Consider the following 17,281-nt stretch of genomic DNA (forward strand, 5'->3'; position numbering starts at 1 on the left):
TGGATTAGGAAAATTTAAACTAGGGGAGTGAATGAAGGACAAAAACAATAAAATAAGAAGAAATTACACTTGAGTTTATGCATTTTAAACTCTTCTAATATTCCTGTTTATTTCGGTTTTCATAAAATGGTTAATACAATTTAAAATCCAGTTGATTTACTGTATGCTTAGCACATGGTACATTTTTATTATTTTTGAAAGGATAAGGAAAAAATCAAGTTTCCTTATTGATAAGAAACCTTAAAATTCACAACATTTAAAGGACTTTCAAAAAAATGCTGGTGTTTATAAACATTGCATAAACAAATTACTTGATTAGTGATTCATTTTCATAACATTAAAAAAAAAAAGAAAAATATATAAAGAATACAACATTGCCAAAATAATCTTAGGCTGCTTTAAATGTATATTCATAATGTAGAGGTGCAAACATTAACAAGCCAAACAATTGACTGAAATTAACACAGCTAGCAAAAGAATGGCAGAAGAACCTGGTATGGGTTTTTCTGAGTCAGTGCAGATGAGTACATTCAGCATCACCAGACGTTCTGCAATTACACATTCTGACATGCTGCAAAGGGCCTGAGTATTGTCAAAGTTACACCATTCCTGTTTGGGGAGATTCCTATAGCCAGCTCCCATTTTCTGCACTTTCAACCACAGCATTCTTCTTTTCAACTGTTCCATCTGCATCGCTTGTTTCTTCTAACAACACCACTAAACTTGACAGAGTTGTGTGAGGATCAAGCAGTTTCACAACGGGTATGTCCACCTTTCTCTCCCGAAAGACACGGTTCTGAATTGTCATGGCTAACATAGAGTCCATGCCCAAAGATGAAAGTGCCGTACTCATGGTTAGTTCATCTGCATTCACTCCTGTGAGGTCACTCATCAGGGAGGTGATGTAATCCTCTGATTTGAGACAGACAGTCTCTGAGACTTCAGCTTCCTCAGACATTTCAATCTTGTTCTTGAAATCTTCTGACATAAGTGTTATGAAGCGACTCTTGAGAGAAATAATCTGAGTAAAAACATGATGATATAAAGTGTGAAAGTTCAATTTGGCAACAGCTTGCTGCGGGTTGTTTATAAGTAAGGTCTTCCGGAGATAGTCATGAATTTCATGCACTTGCAGAATGTCTATGCCCTTGGATTCCAGAATGCTCTGAATGAGATCTTGGTTGAGGAGAATGCCGAGGTTCAAAGCACCCCAGTTAATGGCCTGGCCTGAGAGCCCACAGTTCCTCCTGTAGAGGCAGAAGAGATCCAGGAAAGAGTTTGCAGCTGCATAGTTTGTCTGGGTGGCATTGCCCAGAAAGGAAGCAACAGAGGAGTAGCACACAAAGTAGTCAAGCTCCTGGTCTCTGGTAGCCCAGTGAAGATTTAGGGTCCCTGCTACTTTTGGGCTCAGCACTTTGTGGAAGTCAGCCAGCTTCAGCACTTCAAGGTGGCCATCATGTAAAGCAACGGCACTTTGGAACACCCCTTTGATCGGACTCCCCACAAAGGTGGTGGCAATGGACTGGAAAGCTTTCTCAACATCACTGCTCGAAGTCACATCACACTGCACAGACACTACTTTGCTCCCTTTGTACTGCTGCTGCAAAGCCCTTAACTCTTCTTGCTTCTCACTGCTGGGAATTCTCCTGGACAGAATTGCAATACACCCTCCCCCGTTCCCAGCTATGAATTTCACTGTTTCAAAGCCAAGGCCAGTGAGCCCCCCAGCTACTACATAAACAGCGTTCGGCTTGAACAGCTGCTTCTGGGGCTCGTACAATGGGATATCTGAAAGCACACTGATGTCTTTCTGCCTTCTCAGGACAGCAAGGGGGACAGAAGTGCAGGTGAAATAGGACATCACAGAATTTAGCCCTTCAAAATTCTCAGTCTGCTGAAAAACAGAACCTGAGAGATTTCTAAACCATTTCATATCCATGGAACTGATCCAGGCATGTATGGTCTTCTGCACTTCCTTTAGAGGTGCTTTCCGGAAAAGGCGGGCAACGGCAAGGATATGAAAGCTGATGTTTTCATGATCAATTTCACTGACATTCTGGATGCATTCTGACTGTTGACTGCCACACACGATCACCACATCTTTAAGAAAGGACATGTGGGCCAGGTCCTCCTGAGACAGTCTGTTGATTGGAGGAAGAATAACAAGGGCACTGCACAGGTTGATATACTGCAACACGTTAGGAGTGGGCTTTGCAAGGACTGTTCTCCAACCCATCTCTTCTGCTGCTGCAGAAAGGACGTGGCACAAAACTGAGGACGGCTCTGTAGTAATAATACCCAATGTTCTGCCATGTTTGCCTTTGGGTAACCTCTGAGTGAAGATTTCCCATGCAATGATGAAGTATGACACACAAGGGACATTCTGGAGGAATGGGAATTTCCTTGCATGGAAACAAACTGTTGCTGGAATCTGAACTCTGGAAGATGCAGCAGTGGGATAACATGAAACCACGTGATCTCCCACTTTCACTTTTTTCACATCACTGCCTGTTGCAGTGACTGTGCCACTGAAATCAAGAGCCAGAAGCCTGTGTTTGTCCCCTGCCTGGGAGTTCCAATACAGTGTATTACCAAAGTTACAGCTAGAAACACTAATAGGAAAATAATCTTCTGAGTGCAAACAAATTTTATCCACGTGAACTTCAACACTCTGTTTGTCAAGCTGAGTTGCACCACCAGTGGATAATTCCCCAGACAAGTCTTTTGCTGTGTATGGATCAGAAGTGTACAAAGTGAATGATTGTGATTTCTGGAGTGATGTTACAGGTTGCATGTAATCTGCATCTACAAAAGGTGTGCGTCTGATTTCGGACACATAAATTCTTCCCTGGCTGATGCAGACTTCTGGATAGTCCCCACCTTTGTACTTGATAAGAACATCTGCTAACACTGAGATGTCCAGGGAGGTGGAGGAGCTGAGGTCAATCAACTGAAATGTGATTTCTGGAAATTCAACAATACAGGCTCTGGTCATGCCATACAATGCAAAGCCACAGTTAATGTGGTCCACATATCTCTCTGTTGTTCTGTAGGTGATCACTCTGACGGAGCAGCGCGACCTCTTCTCTCTTAGTGCCACCACTACCTGGCGATAGGCTTCGCAGCACTTTGCCAACTGATCTACTGCTTTCCTTGGGGAATCTTCATTTAACTTTTGGATTCCCCACAGGAAGAGAATTTCATCATAATCCTTAACCTCTGCTCTCATTTTGTTCTGTGCATCGCCTTCCACGAGGCAATCCCAGCCTTCATACATAACATATCTCGAAGCAGGATGCAAGTATTTTTTGAGCTGCTCAGCTATCCCAAATTTGTCTGCAAACACAAGGACTCTGGGCTTAAACCCCAGATGTCCAATTGTCTGTGAAAGAGAGACTTCTTTCCATTTGTTTTGAAACAGAAACTCATTGTCTCTGGAAGACGATTCCTTCATGAAAGTGATGGCAACACGCTTGAGCTCAGCCAAAACAGAGCCGTGTTTGTCCACAAAGCATCCACAGACCTCAAGGCAGTTCCCAGTGGATTTGCTCATTCGCATGTATATCATCATTTCCTCCTGCAGCGGGCGCAGCACCACCAGGCTGCCTATCCCTGAGGGAAAGCCTGCTCTGGAGTGGAGTGTCCTTGAGGTCAGGACAGCGGTCATCTGCAGAAAGCAGTCGAGCAGCACTGGGTGGATACAGTAGCTGTACATGTCTCTGGCGGTCTCCTCATTCACCTTGATGCTTGTTATAGCTTCCTTTAGCTCCTGGCAGTAATGCACATCACTGAGCTGCCTGAATACGGAGCCATACTGAAAGCCAACCTGAGACAGTGCTTCATAAAGCTCCTCTCTGCTAATCACTGACTTGCATCTTTGATAGATGGCTTGGCAGGAGATGCTGCTTTCTTCCACCACACCTTCAAGCCCCTTGGCCACTTGGCCAGCAGCATAAACTGCGTTGGAGGAAGAGAGAACCTCAAAGGTTGTCATGGCTTTTTGTGGACTCAGCTTGATACTCAGCACCTGGGAATTCTGTGTAAGAACACATGGTGCAGAAAAACTGATACTCAGCTGGCAAGTGCTCAGAGGCACTTTGGGTTCTGAGCTGCTCATCACAGAGGCCAGACCAAGCTCCACATAGAAAGCACCAGGGACTAAGGCCACCCCATTGTTCTTGTGCTCATATAAGTACGGTGTCGTTTCCTGGGACACCAGGCAGCCAAACTCCAAGCTGTTACTGTTTATACCATAAATCAAAGAATGACTGGCACTGACACCTCTTCGGCTTGCTTCTTGAGGGATATCCAGGCTCATTAGTTTTTGGCGATCAAATTGATATTGTGGAATTGCCACAGGAACACTTTGATACCCGTTAAAAAAGTGCTGCCAGTTGGGATTAAATCCCAGTTCAAACAGATTTCCTACCAGGGTGAAGAGCGTCTGATATTCTGCATCTGTTTGCAAAGAGGAGAACACCTTTGTGCCTTTCCCTAGCGTTTCTTTTATGCTTCGCTGCAGTGCTTGGTGAGGACTTATTTCCACAAACACCACGTTTTCCCTGCCTCTGGCTGCAGTTTGGATGGCTCGTGTGAAAGCAACAGGCTCACGAGTATGCTGCGCCCAGAATTTGCCCTGAGAAAAGTCATTTTCAGATGCAGCCATGCCAGTCAGTGTCGAAATCACTTCCATTTCCCCCTTCTGCTTTTCTAAAGGCTCTATCTGCTCCTCCAGCTCGCTGAGTATCATATCCATGCTGGGGCTGTGGTACGCAGCTGGAACATTTAAAACATGAAGAAAGATGTTTCTCTGTCTGAAAGCTTCAGCTAACTCTCTCTGGACAGCTTCCACCGCCTCTATGCTCCCAGACAAGGTGCAGGAAATGGGGCTGTTGAAAGCAGCAATGCACACCTTTCCTGAGTAGGGATGCAGGCGTTCAGCAATCTCTTCAACGGGGACGTTTCCAACCACCAGCATTCTGCCGCTGGGAGTCTTTGCCTGCAGCCTGCTCCGGTGATAAATCACTTTGACAGCATCTGCCAGGGACAGGTACCCAGCAATGTGTGCAGCAGCAACTTCCCCCACTGAGTGGCCAACAACAGCAACGGGCTTAATACCCCAGTGCTTCAGGAGGGAAGCTACAGCAACCTGCAGGGCAAACAGCAAGGGCTGAGAAAACTCTGGATTCAACAAGTCCTTTGGGCTATGGTTTCTTGCTGGCAGGAGGCTGATGGCAGCGTGCTGCTGAAAAAGGTCTTCTATTTCCTTATACTTGTCTCTGAACACCGGCTCTGAGCTCAGCAGTGCCTCACTGAACTCCTTCAGCGTTACGCCGTTGCCGCAGAACACAAACACCAGCTGTGGTTCCGCTTTGGATATGGCAGGTTCCGTGCTCGCTGCCAACCTCAGCTCTTGCTGCAAGTGTTGGAGGGAATTTGTGACAAATGCTTTTCGGTACCTGTAGCTGGCGTGGCTTCTTCTGCAGGCAGAGGTATAGGCCAGGCCTGGGAGAGTTACGGAGTTCCTTGCGCTCAGCTGCTCAGCTGTGTCGGCCATTGTCATCTGAAGGGACTTAGGGGATGCTGCTGACAGCAGAACTAATTCCAGGGGCTTCTTAAAGGCAGGAAGAGGCTCTGGCTGCTTCACCTGCCTGACTACAACATGAGCATTGGTTCCTCCAAATCCAAAGCAGTTGATGCCAGCTACTCTTCCATACTCACTGGATTCTTCCCAGGGCTCTACAGCTGTGGCAACAGCAAGGTTTAATTTCTCTGTATCGATGCTGCTCATCTCCTTTGAGTAATGCAAAGATGGAACAATCTTTCCATGATGCATCATCAGGAGCACTTTGATTAACCCGGCTGCTCCAGCAGCTGATTCAGTGTGTCCAATATTTCCTTTCACTGAACCGATTTTCAGAATGGAAACTCGGGAAGACCTGGTTTTGCTAATGACATTACCAAGGCTCTCAGCTTCTGTAGGATCTCCAGCAGCAGTTCCTGTGCCATGGGCTTCAATGTACTGCACAACTGAGGGATCAACACGACTTCCATAAATGCTGCGCAGTAACTTCTCTTGCTCTATTTGAGACGGCCTCGTGATTGGAGTTATGGACCTGCCATTCTGATTGACTGCACTGATGTTTATCACACCCCAGATTTTACTGTAGTCTTCCTTTGCCTGTTCCATGAAAAAGTGTAGTTTTGTTTAATAATACAAGTAGTCTGTGGTTAAAGGTGTTACCATGAACCTTAAAAGCCTGGTGCAAGCCCATTCCTTATCCTCCGTGTAGGGGGTGAGGTAACATGGCAGCACATAGTCTGAGAGAGATCAAGATTTCGGATTTGGGATATTTGCTAAGGAAATCTGAGGCATGTGTTATTTTCTCCTCCATACTTCCAGTTCAAAGAAGCAATATTGAACAAACAATACTGAAAACAACAATAGTTGAAAGCATCCATATAGAAAGAAACAGACGGACTGAGTCTACTAAAACATATCTCTGCCGCTGGTGTCACCACCAAGATTTTGGGGGTTTTGGTAATGATGTTGCCTTTGCAGAGCCAGGCATGCTGGCATTAAATCGGGCTTACCTCTCTGAGTAAGGAAGGAGATTCTTTGCATGGGAACCAGCAAGACTCCTTGGAGAGCTTTAAACTAGTTATGATGGGGGAGGGCAGTAATATCAGGTTTGTCCCTAACAAACTGGGTAATAGTATGGAAAAGTTAGAGGGTACTTCTGAGGCCCCTCTGGAGGTGACTCTGAGATGTACCAGCCACACTGGAGCACACCAGCAGTCTTACAGAGACAAGCAAGGGGCTCCTGAGATAATAGAAGCCAACAGGGAAATATCAGAGAAACACCTTAGTACCAAAAGAAGGCTTACGAGGGATTAAGTTGATCAAGTGTCTACAGTGAAAGACACAACCACTAGACAGGGCTATGGGACATCCCTTCACACCCCCACTGGAATGTTGTTACCATAAAATACTTCTATTAAGTGCTGTACCCCCATGCACAGAGTATGGTGAACAAACAGGAGGAACTAGAGATCTGTGTGCAGCCACTGGGCTTTGATCTCATTGCAATTATGGACATGGTGGGATAGCTCCTGTGACTGCAGTGTTGTCATGAAGGGCCACAGGCTGTTTAGGAGAGACAGACCAGGAGGGTGCAGTGGTGGAGTTGCACTCGATGTGAAGCAACACTTGGAGTGCGCTGAGCTCTGCCCTGGTGAGGATAAAAGGGCGAGCTAGGAAGGGTGACACCATTGTGGGCGTTCGCTACAGGCCGCCCAATCAGAAGGAGGGAGTGGATGAGGCCTTCTGCAGGCAGCTGGAAGCAGCCCCACAGTCACAGGCCCTGGTTCTTGGGGGGCTTTAACTGCCCTGACATCTTCTGGAGAAGCAAAACAGCAAAGCACAAGCAGTGCAGGAGGTTCCTGGAAAGCACTGATGACAACTTCCTGTCCCAGGTAGTGAAGGATTCCACAGGGAATGCTGGGCTGCCCGACCTTCGACTAACAAACAGGGAAGGCCTTGCTGGACATGCAGCGCTTGGGGCAGCCTGGGCTGCAGTGACCACGAGACTGTAGAGTTTGGTATTGAAGGAAGAGGCAGCAGGACAGAGAGACAGATTTCAAACTCCAGGACTCCAGGAGAGCTAACTTTAGCATCTTTAGGGATCTTGGAAGAATTCCGTGGGAGAAGACCCTGAAGGGAAGAGGGGTCCAAGAGAGTTGGTCGACATTCAAGGCTCACTTCTTACAGGCTCAAAGACAGCGCGTCCCAATAAGAGAGAAAGCAGGTAAAGGGGGCAACAAACCTCTGTGGATGAATAAAGAAGACCTATCATTACTCAAATGTAAGCCAGAAACATACAGGAGATGGAAGCAGGATCAGGCCACTCAGAGAGAATGCAGAGAGGTTGTCAGAGTAAGCAGAAATGAGACTAGAAAGGCCAAGGCACATCTGGAATTAAATCTGGCCAAAGATTTTCAGGATAACAAAAAGGGCTTTTTCAAATCCATCACAACAAAAGGAAAATTAAGGATTAATTTTAACACTAAAGGACTCCTGGGTCCATTAGCAAATGGAGGGGGGAGCCTGGTAACAGGGGACACAGAGAAGGCTGCATTATTGAATGCCTTCTTTGCACCTGCCTTTACTGACAAGACCAGCCCTCAGGGATTTCTGACCCAGGAGACCAGGTTAAAGGAATGCTGAAAGGAAGATCTTCCCTTGCCAAGTAGGGTTGGGTCAGAGAACCCCTAAATTAACTTGACATTAAGCCCACAAGTCCAGGGGCTCCGACAGGATGCATCCATGAGGTCTGAGAGAGCAGGAGGACAACATAGCAAGGCTGCTCACAATCATCTTTGAAAGGCAATCATGAGACATGCCTGAGGACTGGAAGGACCAATCTTCAAAATTGGCAAGAGGGACCCCAATCTTCAAAAATGGCAAGAAGAAGGACCAACGAACTACCAATCAGTCAGCCTCTCCTCAATCCCGGGAAAAGTGATGGAGCACCTCATTCTGGAGGCCATCTCTGTCCACAAGAAAGATAAGGTGATCAGGAGTGGTCATGGATTCCTTGGAGGTAAATCATGTTTGACCAACCTGATTGATTTCTATGATGAAACCATCACCTGGATGAATGAGGGGAGAGCAGTGGATATTGTCTACTTCAACTTTATCAAGGCTTCTGTCTCTCACAGTATCCTCAGGAAGTGTGGACTGCATGAGTGGACAGAGACGTGGATTGAGAACAGGCTGAATGGCAGGTCCCAGAGGGTGATAATCAGTGGTACAGGGTCCAGTTGGAGACCTGTCACTAGTGGTATCCCCTGGGCCCATATTGTTTCGTTTACTCATCAAGGCTTGGATGAAGAGGCAGAGCCTCCTCAGCAAGTTCACTGTCAACACAAAGCTGGCAGGAGTGGCCCATACCCCAGAGGGCTGGGCAACCCTTCAGAGGGACCTCAACATGTTGGAGAGATGGACAGAGAGGAACTGTCTGAAATTCAACAAGGGCAAGTGCAGGGTCCTGCACCAGGGGAGGAATAACCCCCTGCAGCAGGACAGGTTGGGGGTCAACCTGCTGGAAAGCAGCTCTGTGGAGAAGGACCTGGGGGTCCTGGAGGACAACAAGTTGTCCATGAGCTAGCAGTGGGGGTCCAAGAAGGCCGATGGCATCCTCAGCTGTATTAGGAAAAGCATTGCCAACAGTTGAGGGAGGTGATTCTGCCCATCTACTCAGCCCTGGTGAGGCCACACCAGGAATGCTGTGTCCAGTTCTGGGCTCCTCAGTACAAGAAAGACATGGAGCTAATGGAGTGGGTCCAGAGGAGAGCTATGAAGATGATGAAGGAGCTGGAGCACCTCTCTTATGAGGAAAGGCTGAGAGAGCTGGGCCTGTTCAGCCTTGAGAAGAGATGACTGAGAAGGGGCCTCATCAGTATCTGTCAATATCTTAAGAGAAGGTGTCATGAAGGTGGAACCAGGCCCTTGGTGGTGCCAAGCAACAGGACAAGAGGCAATGGGCTGAAACTGATGCACAGGAAGTTCCATCTGAAAATGAGGAAGAAATTCTTCACTGTTCAAGTGACCAAGCACAAGAACAGGTTGCTCAGAGAAGGACTGGATTCTCCCTCACTGGAGACAGAATGTGTCAAGAATCATCTGGACACAATACTGTACAACTTGATCTAAGACAACCTAGCTTGAGCAAGGAGATTGGACAAGAAAATTCACTGAGGCCCCTTCCAACCTGACTGATTCTGTGGTAATCTCATGCTTTTTCTGTAGAGAAGAGAACAAAAAAACACAACAAAGCCAAGAACAACCAGAATATTATGCTAACTTTTAAATGTGAGTTCCTTTCCCTATGTTAGGGAAAGTTAAACTTAGATTGGAAAAACTTCTCTGGGATAGTCATTATTAGAGCTGAAGACACAAAATTCAGGCAAGCAACTGCTTCACAAGCAATCTTACCTTTTTCAGTGGTTTGAGGAAAACAACACCACAGCCTTCTCCCCTTCCATAGCCATCTGCTTTTTTGGAGAAGGGTTTGCTTATGCCCTCTGGAGAGATCATTTTGGCTTTAGTGAGAGATACAAAGGTGCGGGGGTGGATGATGCAGTTCACCCCACCACAGATTGCTGCCTCACAGTCTCCTGGAGTCAAACAGAAACATATTTATGTTGAGACGGCCCTGGTGATAGACAGAAACAGTAGGAAGTCTGATTTCATCGTCCAGCACCTCTTCAGTCCCATTACCTGATTTAATGGCTTGCAAGGCATAGTGCAGAGCAAAAAGAAAAGATGAACACGCAGTGTCGACAGTCAGAGATGGTCCAGTCAGATTAAATGTGAAAGAGACCCTGTTGGCAGCAATGCTCATTGCTGTTCCAGTACCATCATAATGATTTATTTCATTCACAGCTCTGCTGGCCATGATTTCATAGTCTCGATTCATGAGACCTGGAAAACATCAGATACATGTCAAGTTAACCCAAGCCAACAATAGGCATGTACAGCTCAAAAGCTGGTGGTGTGGTTAAGTGTTAAGTGTTAAGATGAAACCATATGGCATCAGGGCTCCTGTCATGAACCTTTGCTCCAACACAAGTCAAAGGGGGAAGTCACAGTAATTTCCCCTAGACTCAGCATACACAAACATAGTTACACTGGAAATTCCTACCTGCCCAGGAAATGCCCTTTCTGATGGCTCAGCTCACTGAATGATGCAGCTAAGATCTCTGGAGTCTGTTTAGATGTCTGTAGCTCACTTTGAGACTGAGATACACTTTTGAGACTCAGGTTGTTTTAGTTTAGCTATGAGAATATTTATCAACAAGTTAAAAAGAGGATAGTTCAGACATAAATGTACAAGACATTCGCTTCATTTCCTCACATGTACCAAGTTAAAGGTCACAGAACAAACTACATCCAATACTTTGTATTTATCTTTTTTTTCACACTTGCAACCAATAAGAAATAGTACAGAAGAGCAGGGCCTGTGAGACCAGTTGTGTCCTCTTTCTGGGAATGCAACGTTTGAAATATGGTGGATCCCCAAGTCCATGAGCACATGTGGAAATTGCAGTACCTCTACTTAGAGAGCAAGGAATAGTGCCCTCAATGGAAGAAGAGCATCTCTCAGACTAAAGTAATCTAAAACATTTCCCCTATAGGTGCATCAAGCAAACTCCCCCAGAAAACTCCTTTTTAAAGAGACACAGATTACACCAGCAATAATGTGCCGGTACTCTACTATGGTCCTTTAAATATCTTTCAACAGCATCTGGTATCATCTTGTCCGTAACTTTTTGGGTACTGACAAAGGCAGTTGGACAAGTGCACCTTGGTACCATTCTAATGTCCACAGGAGGATTTCTGCTGCTTTAAAAGGATATTAATCCCCAGAACACCTCAACCAAAATTATACTGGAAAACATCATACTGGGGGGAAAGTGTAGGCCTGTGTAGAAGCTCAGAAGATAAGGAGCTAATGTGTACATGTCAAACACCGATTGCCAGATAGCCAGGGAGCCAACCAAGGATTGTCAGCAATAATCAAGAATTATTAAAAAAACCTAAATGAGACAGGACCATGGGGAGGTAGGGCAGCACTTCTCTGGGATAAACATCCTTGTTCTGCTCCACAGAGACACAATCACAGAATCAGCTGGATTGGGAAAGACCACTGAAATCAAGTCCACTGCATGGTGAAACACCACCATGCCGACAAGACCATGGCACTAAAAGATACATCCATTCTTTTCGAAAACACTTCCAGGGACAATGACTCCACCACCTCTCTGGGCAGCTGATTCCCATATCAAATCACCCCTTATGTAAAGAATTTCTCCATACTGTCCACTCTAAACCTCCCCTGACATAGCCTGAGGCCATATCCTCTCATCCTGTCTCCAGCTGCCTGTGAAAGAGGTTCATCCCCACATCACTACACCCTCCTTTCAGGCAGTTGTAGAGGGGAGTAAAATCACCCCTGAGCCTCCTCTTCTCAGGCTATACACCCCCAGCTCCCTCAGCTGTTCCTCACAGCACTTGTGCTCCACACCCTTCCCCAGCTCTGATGCCTTTCTCTGGACTCACTCCAGCACCTCAATCTCCTTCCTGAATTGAGGGGCCCCAAAGTGGACACAGAACTTGACCATGTGGCCTCACCAGTGCCATACACAGTTGGAAGAATCACTGCCCTGCTCCTGTGGTGACACTATTGCTGACACAGGCCAGGATGCCACTGGCCTTTCTTGGCCACCCGGGCACACACTGGCTCATGTTCAGCTGCTGACCACCAGCACCACCAGGTCCTTTTCTGCTGGGCACTTTCCTACCACTCTACCCCCATCAACAAACAATGGGCAGCACCAGCACAGAAACGGGAATGAAATATTGACCCAAGGTCTGTCCAGGGAGGATGAAGACCACCCAAGAACCAAGACCTCCAAAAAAGTCTGAAAGAAGGAACTGGACATGGTAACTAATTTTCACAGAAAGAAACAAACCTGTCTTTAGGGCAGGGAAACATATCTATGAAAAGGTACCCCCAACAAATCTGGGGTATCCTCCAAGACCCTGGATGTCTCATTTGCCAGACCAACATTTGAACAAGGACCAGTAATCTCTTTTTCTCTCTTTCATTCTCTCTTCTTCTCTTTCTCTCTCCCTTCCTTAACTGATCTCCTCCTTTCCCCCTTTTCTTCCACCCTAAACCATTATCCACAACCCACTGCCCTCTGCTGATGTAGCAGGTCAGGGACTAACATTCCAAATTCCATTCCAAGTGTGTAATTTACTAAGAAAACATCTCCTGCAGAGAAAGAAATTACTCATCTTGGGTGTTCCCTTCCACTTAAGGGTGGAACATCACAGCCTGGCTTGGGAGTATCTTTCCTAAGAAGGCTTGGGTTGCAGATGCAGTTTCCTGCTTCCCTTCAGTGCCTGATCACAGGGAGCAGAGCAGCAAAAAGAGATACAGGAATTGTACCATGAACTTCTAGAGTAGCCCGGTAATTCTTACCAAAAGTAACCACTAGTGCCATAGCACAGTAGCCTTAGATCTCCAGTCTAGATCCAGTGCTAGATAACATACTGAAAGGTTATGAAGGATTGCTCCAATCTTTGGGAGCTTCAAACACACTTTCTTTGACATGAAATTTTCATCTTACCAATAAAAACACCTGTTTTGGAGCCACTGATAGATTCCACAGGGACTCCTGCATCCTCCAGGGCTTTGTATGTGCACTCCATCAGTAATTTCTGTTGCGGATCCATGCGTTCTGCCTCCATATTATTAATCCCAAACAGGTGGTTGTCAAATGAATTAAATCTGAAATACACAGACCAGAATAAACTATGACAGATGTATGTAAGGTCCATTTAATTCTACACTCACAGTAAACATCTTTTGCAACTTCATGAAAAGCTGAGCAGTAACTGGTGTTTAGGCCACAGCTCCCATTTATGAAATTCAGAAGAACATGTTTATAAGCCAAAGATGTTTCATGTATATGTCATTTTATCAATGCTTCTGCATTTCAGAGTTAAGAGCCCACTCCTACCCATTTTTACTCTCATGGTTATTGCACTCCTACCAACTGGATTCCTCAAACTATGAAATGTGCAGAATGAGACTCCCTCTGCAGTAATGTGGTCATAGCTTCAACAAGTTATAAACAAAATGAGAATCTCTCCTCACTGCAAAGAATCCCCCACAAAACCTGGTTTTCTACATTATTTTCAGCAAATACAGACCAATGCTCTAAGTTTAAAACCAAAAAGTAGGGGATCAACTCAGGTGTTGTCAAGAAATACCAATGCTTCTCTAAAAATATATTCAAAATGCTTTGTGTGTGTGCATGTGTATGCTTGTCTCTAAAAGCATCTTCAAAATAGGCCCATGCTTACAAAAGACCAAATCTAACAATAATCTTGTATCCCAAGATCAGATCTATATGGCCTTCTATCATTTCTTGATTTCAGAGCAGGATTCCATATCTAACATGGGACTAAGAGCTAAAGTAATTCTGGGTCTTATGGTTCAACCCTGCCAAGTATAAATTTCAGGAGACAATAAGATTTCTTCTGTGCATGTCAACTTCTCCTTTGAATGAAGCTCTACACCCTGAGGATTTTAGGTGAATGTGCAATCCAAATAAAAGACACTTACTTTGACCTTACTGTAATTTGCTATTCTTCACCCTATCACAGCCCCTGAGCAGCTGTACCCATAGTCTAAGTACAACAAAAGTCAGTAGTGCAGCAGGCTAACAGACTCACTCATCCAGAAGAGCAGCTCGTGTTGTACATATTTTTCCTGGCTTGTTACCATCTGCATCATACCACTCCTTGGTGTTAAACCTCTCGGGGGGGATTTCTACGGTGCAGTTTTTGCCTTCCACCAGGACTTTCCAGAAATTGTCAATTCCATCTCCTGTTGTACAAAGTTTTTAAAACAGATTAAATGATGTGCTCCCCCTCCCCATGCAGACTCAGAAATGCACAATTAGGAACAAGGACCTCCCACCTGTAAATCTAGGCTGCTCAAGCTGACTTGCCACAGAAAGAAGTGATCATTCTTTGGTGAGAGGAAAATGAAAAAGTATGACTGATCCCCTCACTGCTTGTCTAAAAGCAAAGGAACCCCACAAAATCCTTAAACACCTTCTCTCCCCATTCTCTACCATCTACTGTAATAAAGCAAGAAGCTTTCTTTTATGAAAACCCAATCTGTTCCTATTACAGGCATGGCTGATAAGAATGTCCAGCCCTTCATCTGCCCTGTTCCTATGGATGCAGAGTCCTGTAACAATGCACAGCCACCCAGCCAGTGAACACAGAGAAAGTTCAAATCATCCCTGACCCATCCTGCTCATTTGTATGAGTTTCATATGCAGCTCAATGCCCTGCCCACAGCCAGCACTGCAGCTTCTTTTGTCTGTCTGTCTGTCAGCAGACAAATTTAAACTAATCCGTTTCCACCACAGCACCACCTTTCAAAAAGATCACACAAGCAGCAGAGCAAAAATTCAACCAAGGGACAAACCAGCAACTGTTGGTTTCCTCCATTCCAACATTAATAAAAGTCTCTGCTTTTCAATGTTCACTCACAGCCTGCTTTGCTTTTACCCCAAAGTTACCTCCAGGAAAGTTGCATCCTATTCCAACAATAGCAACTTCATCTGCAGTCTCGATCTCCATCTCCTGGGCTGCACAAGACAGAAGCACTGTCAGTCCAGTCCAACAATTATGCATTTACCATTGAATAAATATTGGGTTAAAATGTGAACTTCCCACAAACACACAAACTTGGTCAAAACTTACTTAATCTGGAATGATCTACTGCAGGTTGTGATGACAAATGACACTGCCCACAAGAGCTCTGTACTACCTTCTTCCTCTTGTCTCTACTTCCAGAGGGAATTCCCCACTTAATTCCCCAAACTCTCTCATGCACACACACTTCCTCTTTACTGTTTAACCTCTGCTAACAAAAGGTAAATCTTTTCAACAAATTAGATGGCATAGACAAGAATTCTCTTTTGGGTAAAATTAAATACCCCAGGATAGAATTGACTGATGATTTCTTTTTCCTTGATTCTGAGAAAGGAACTTGTCAGGTGAGAATTAATTCAACTGAACTAATTAGAACTCACTAGGAAGCCCAGCTCTAAGCCCTACAGTCCTCTTGGACCTCCTTCCACCCACAAAGAGGAGAAGACTCCTCTGGAAAGGTTTTGTGGGAGATTCTTGGCAGTGGGGAGAGCTTTCCATCCCAGGGATAGCACAGCAGGTCCCAAAGAGCCTTTCTCAGTCGCTGACTGACAGCAGTGAAGCAGAGATGTGGCTGTTTCACAGCCCCACACATCACTCAGAGTTAATATTTCTTGGGGGTTTGCTTTGAAAGATGAAATTAGGAATAACTGCTCAGATTCCTACTTTGAAAAATTTACTTCTAGGTTCCATTAGCTACGACAGAAGAAGTAAAAAAACCACCTAGCAAAAATAAGTAGATCAGAATCTGACTTTCTATGAGTAAATTCTTTTTTACTAATAATGTAAATTCAAAATTGACACAAGCATTGTTTCCTTTACATTCTTTCCAAATTGTCTATGAATTCAATGATTCTATGATTTCATATTTTAAGGTAACTGCTAAACTAAAGCTACAAATCCCAATTAAATACTTTTATCACAAAGGTACTTTTAAGCATTTTTCCTAAGTTAGCATTTAAATAGCAAGTTATGGAAAATTAAGGACCTTTCAAGCACAACATAGAACATATCTTTGGAATCTCTAGAACTATCCTGTGATCTATGTAACTCTTACCTTATATCATCCCAGTGGGGTGGAGAAATAAGCTGAGTCTGTGGAAGTCATTTATGTAGGATTCTGTGTGGTTTATTATTGAAATACTTATCCTAAATCAAGGGAAAAATGCAAATGTGATTAATCAGTGACCTGACTGAAATTCAAAGCCACTTCCTTGTAGTTGTAAATTTCTTGAATTGGGTAATACTCAGCAAGGACAAGAGTATTATCCATCATCTTCCAGTTAGCAAATAATAAACTGAAGTTATGTTTTAACAAACCACAGATTCATAGAATTGTTTGCTTTGTAAGGGACCTTAAAGATCCTCAACATTCAGCCCCCCTGCCAAGGGCAGTGCATATTACACTGGAATGGATTGCTCAAAACCCCATACAGCCTGACCTTTATTACTTCCAGGGACGGAGTATCCACAAATTCTCTGGGCAACCTGTAAAGAATTTCTTCCTAATACCTAATTTTCACCTATTCTCTTTCAGTTTAAAGCCATTCCTCCTTATCCTATCACCATATGACCTTCTAAAAAGTCCCTCTCCGTCTTTCTTATAGGGGTCTATAGGTACTGGCAGGCTGCTATATGATCTTCCTAGGGCCTTCTTTCTACAGGCTAAATAACCCCAGCTCTCTGAGTCTTTATTCATAGGTGAGGTGCTCCAACCCTCTGATCATCATGAAATAGCCCAGTAAATTTTTATGATCTTCAGAATATGATTTAAAATACTCTGTCTTTAAAGTAACAATTCAATTTTATTTGCTCTTAATATCAATAAATACGAACCCAGTGGATTCTATGCTTTTTTGGGGCACCTTCATCACCAAGAAGACCAGCTGGAGAGGATCAATGGAACATTGTTGTGAACATGGATAGTGATATCTTCTTTATTCTGTCTCTATCACTCTCTTTCTTACCCCTCCCTCT

At 44.7% G+C, this 17,281-nt stretch overlaps 1 protein-coding gene across 1 annotated transcript; it reads right to left on the reverse strand.

The window, feature by feature from the left end:
• Positions 1-625: 625 nt before the first annotated feature.
• On the reverse strand, positions 626-15,286 carry LOC129129365 (mycolipanoate synthase-like). The gene is made up of 6 exons (XM_077190651.1): positions 15,172-15,286; positions 14,312-14,465; positions 13,201-13,361; positions 10,283-10,486; positions 9,998-10,179; positions 626-6,181 (listed from the first exon to the last, which is right to left on the reverse strand). Exons 1-6 carry the CDS (start codon positions 15,284-15,286, stop codon positions 626-628), a joined length of 6,372 nt encoding a protein of 2,123 aa, XP_077046766.1.
• Between the last annotated feature and the right edge of the window lie 1,995 nt (positions 15,287-17,281).

The sequence above is a fragment of the Agelaius phoeniceus genome, chromosome 1 (genome assembly GCF_051311805.1).
Source record: "Agelaius phoeniceus isolate bAgePho1 chromosome 1, bAgePho1.hap1, whole genome shotgun sequence".
In the NCBI taxonomy this organism is placed as follows: domain Eukaryota; kingdom Metazoa; phylum Chordata; class Aves; order Passeriformes; family Icteridae; genus Agelaius; species Agelaius phoeniceus.

Excerpts from the sequence above, each read along its gene's own strand:
- LOC129129365 (XM_077190651.1), bottom strand. The coding sequence starts at position 15,286 with ATGCATAATTGTTGGACTGGACTGACAGTGCTTCTGTCTTGTGCAGCC. Across the intron at positions 14,466-15,171 it reads AGGATGCAACTTTCCTGGAG|GAGATGGAATTGACAATTTC; the intron begins GTAACTTTGGGG and ends TTTGTACAACAG. Across the intron at positions 10,487-13,200 it reads CAAAACAGGTGTTTTTATTG|GTCTCATGAATCGAGACTAT; the intron begins GTAAGATGAAAA and ends GATGTTTTCCAG.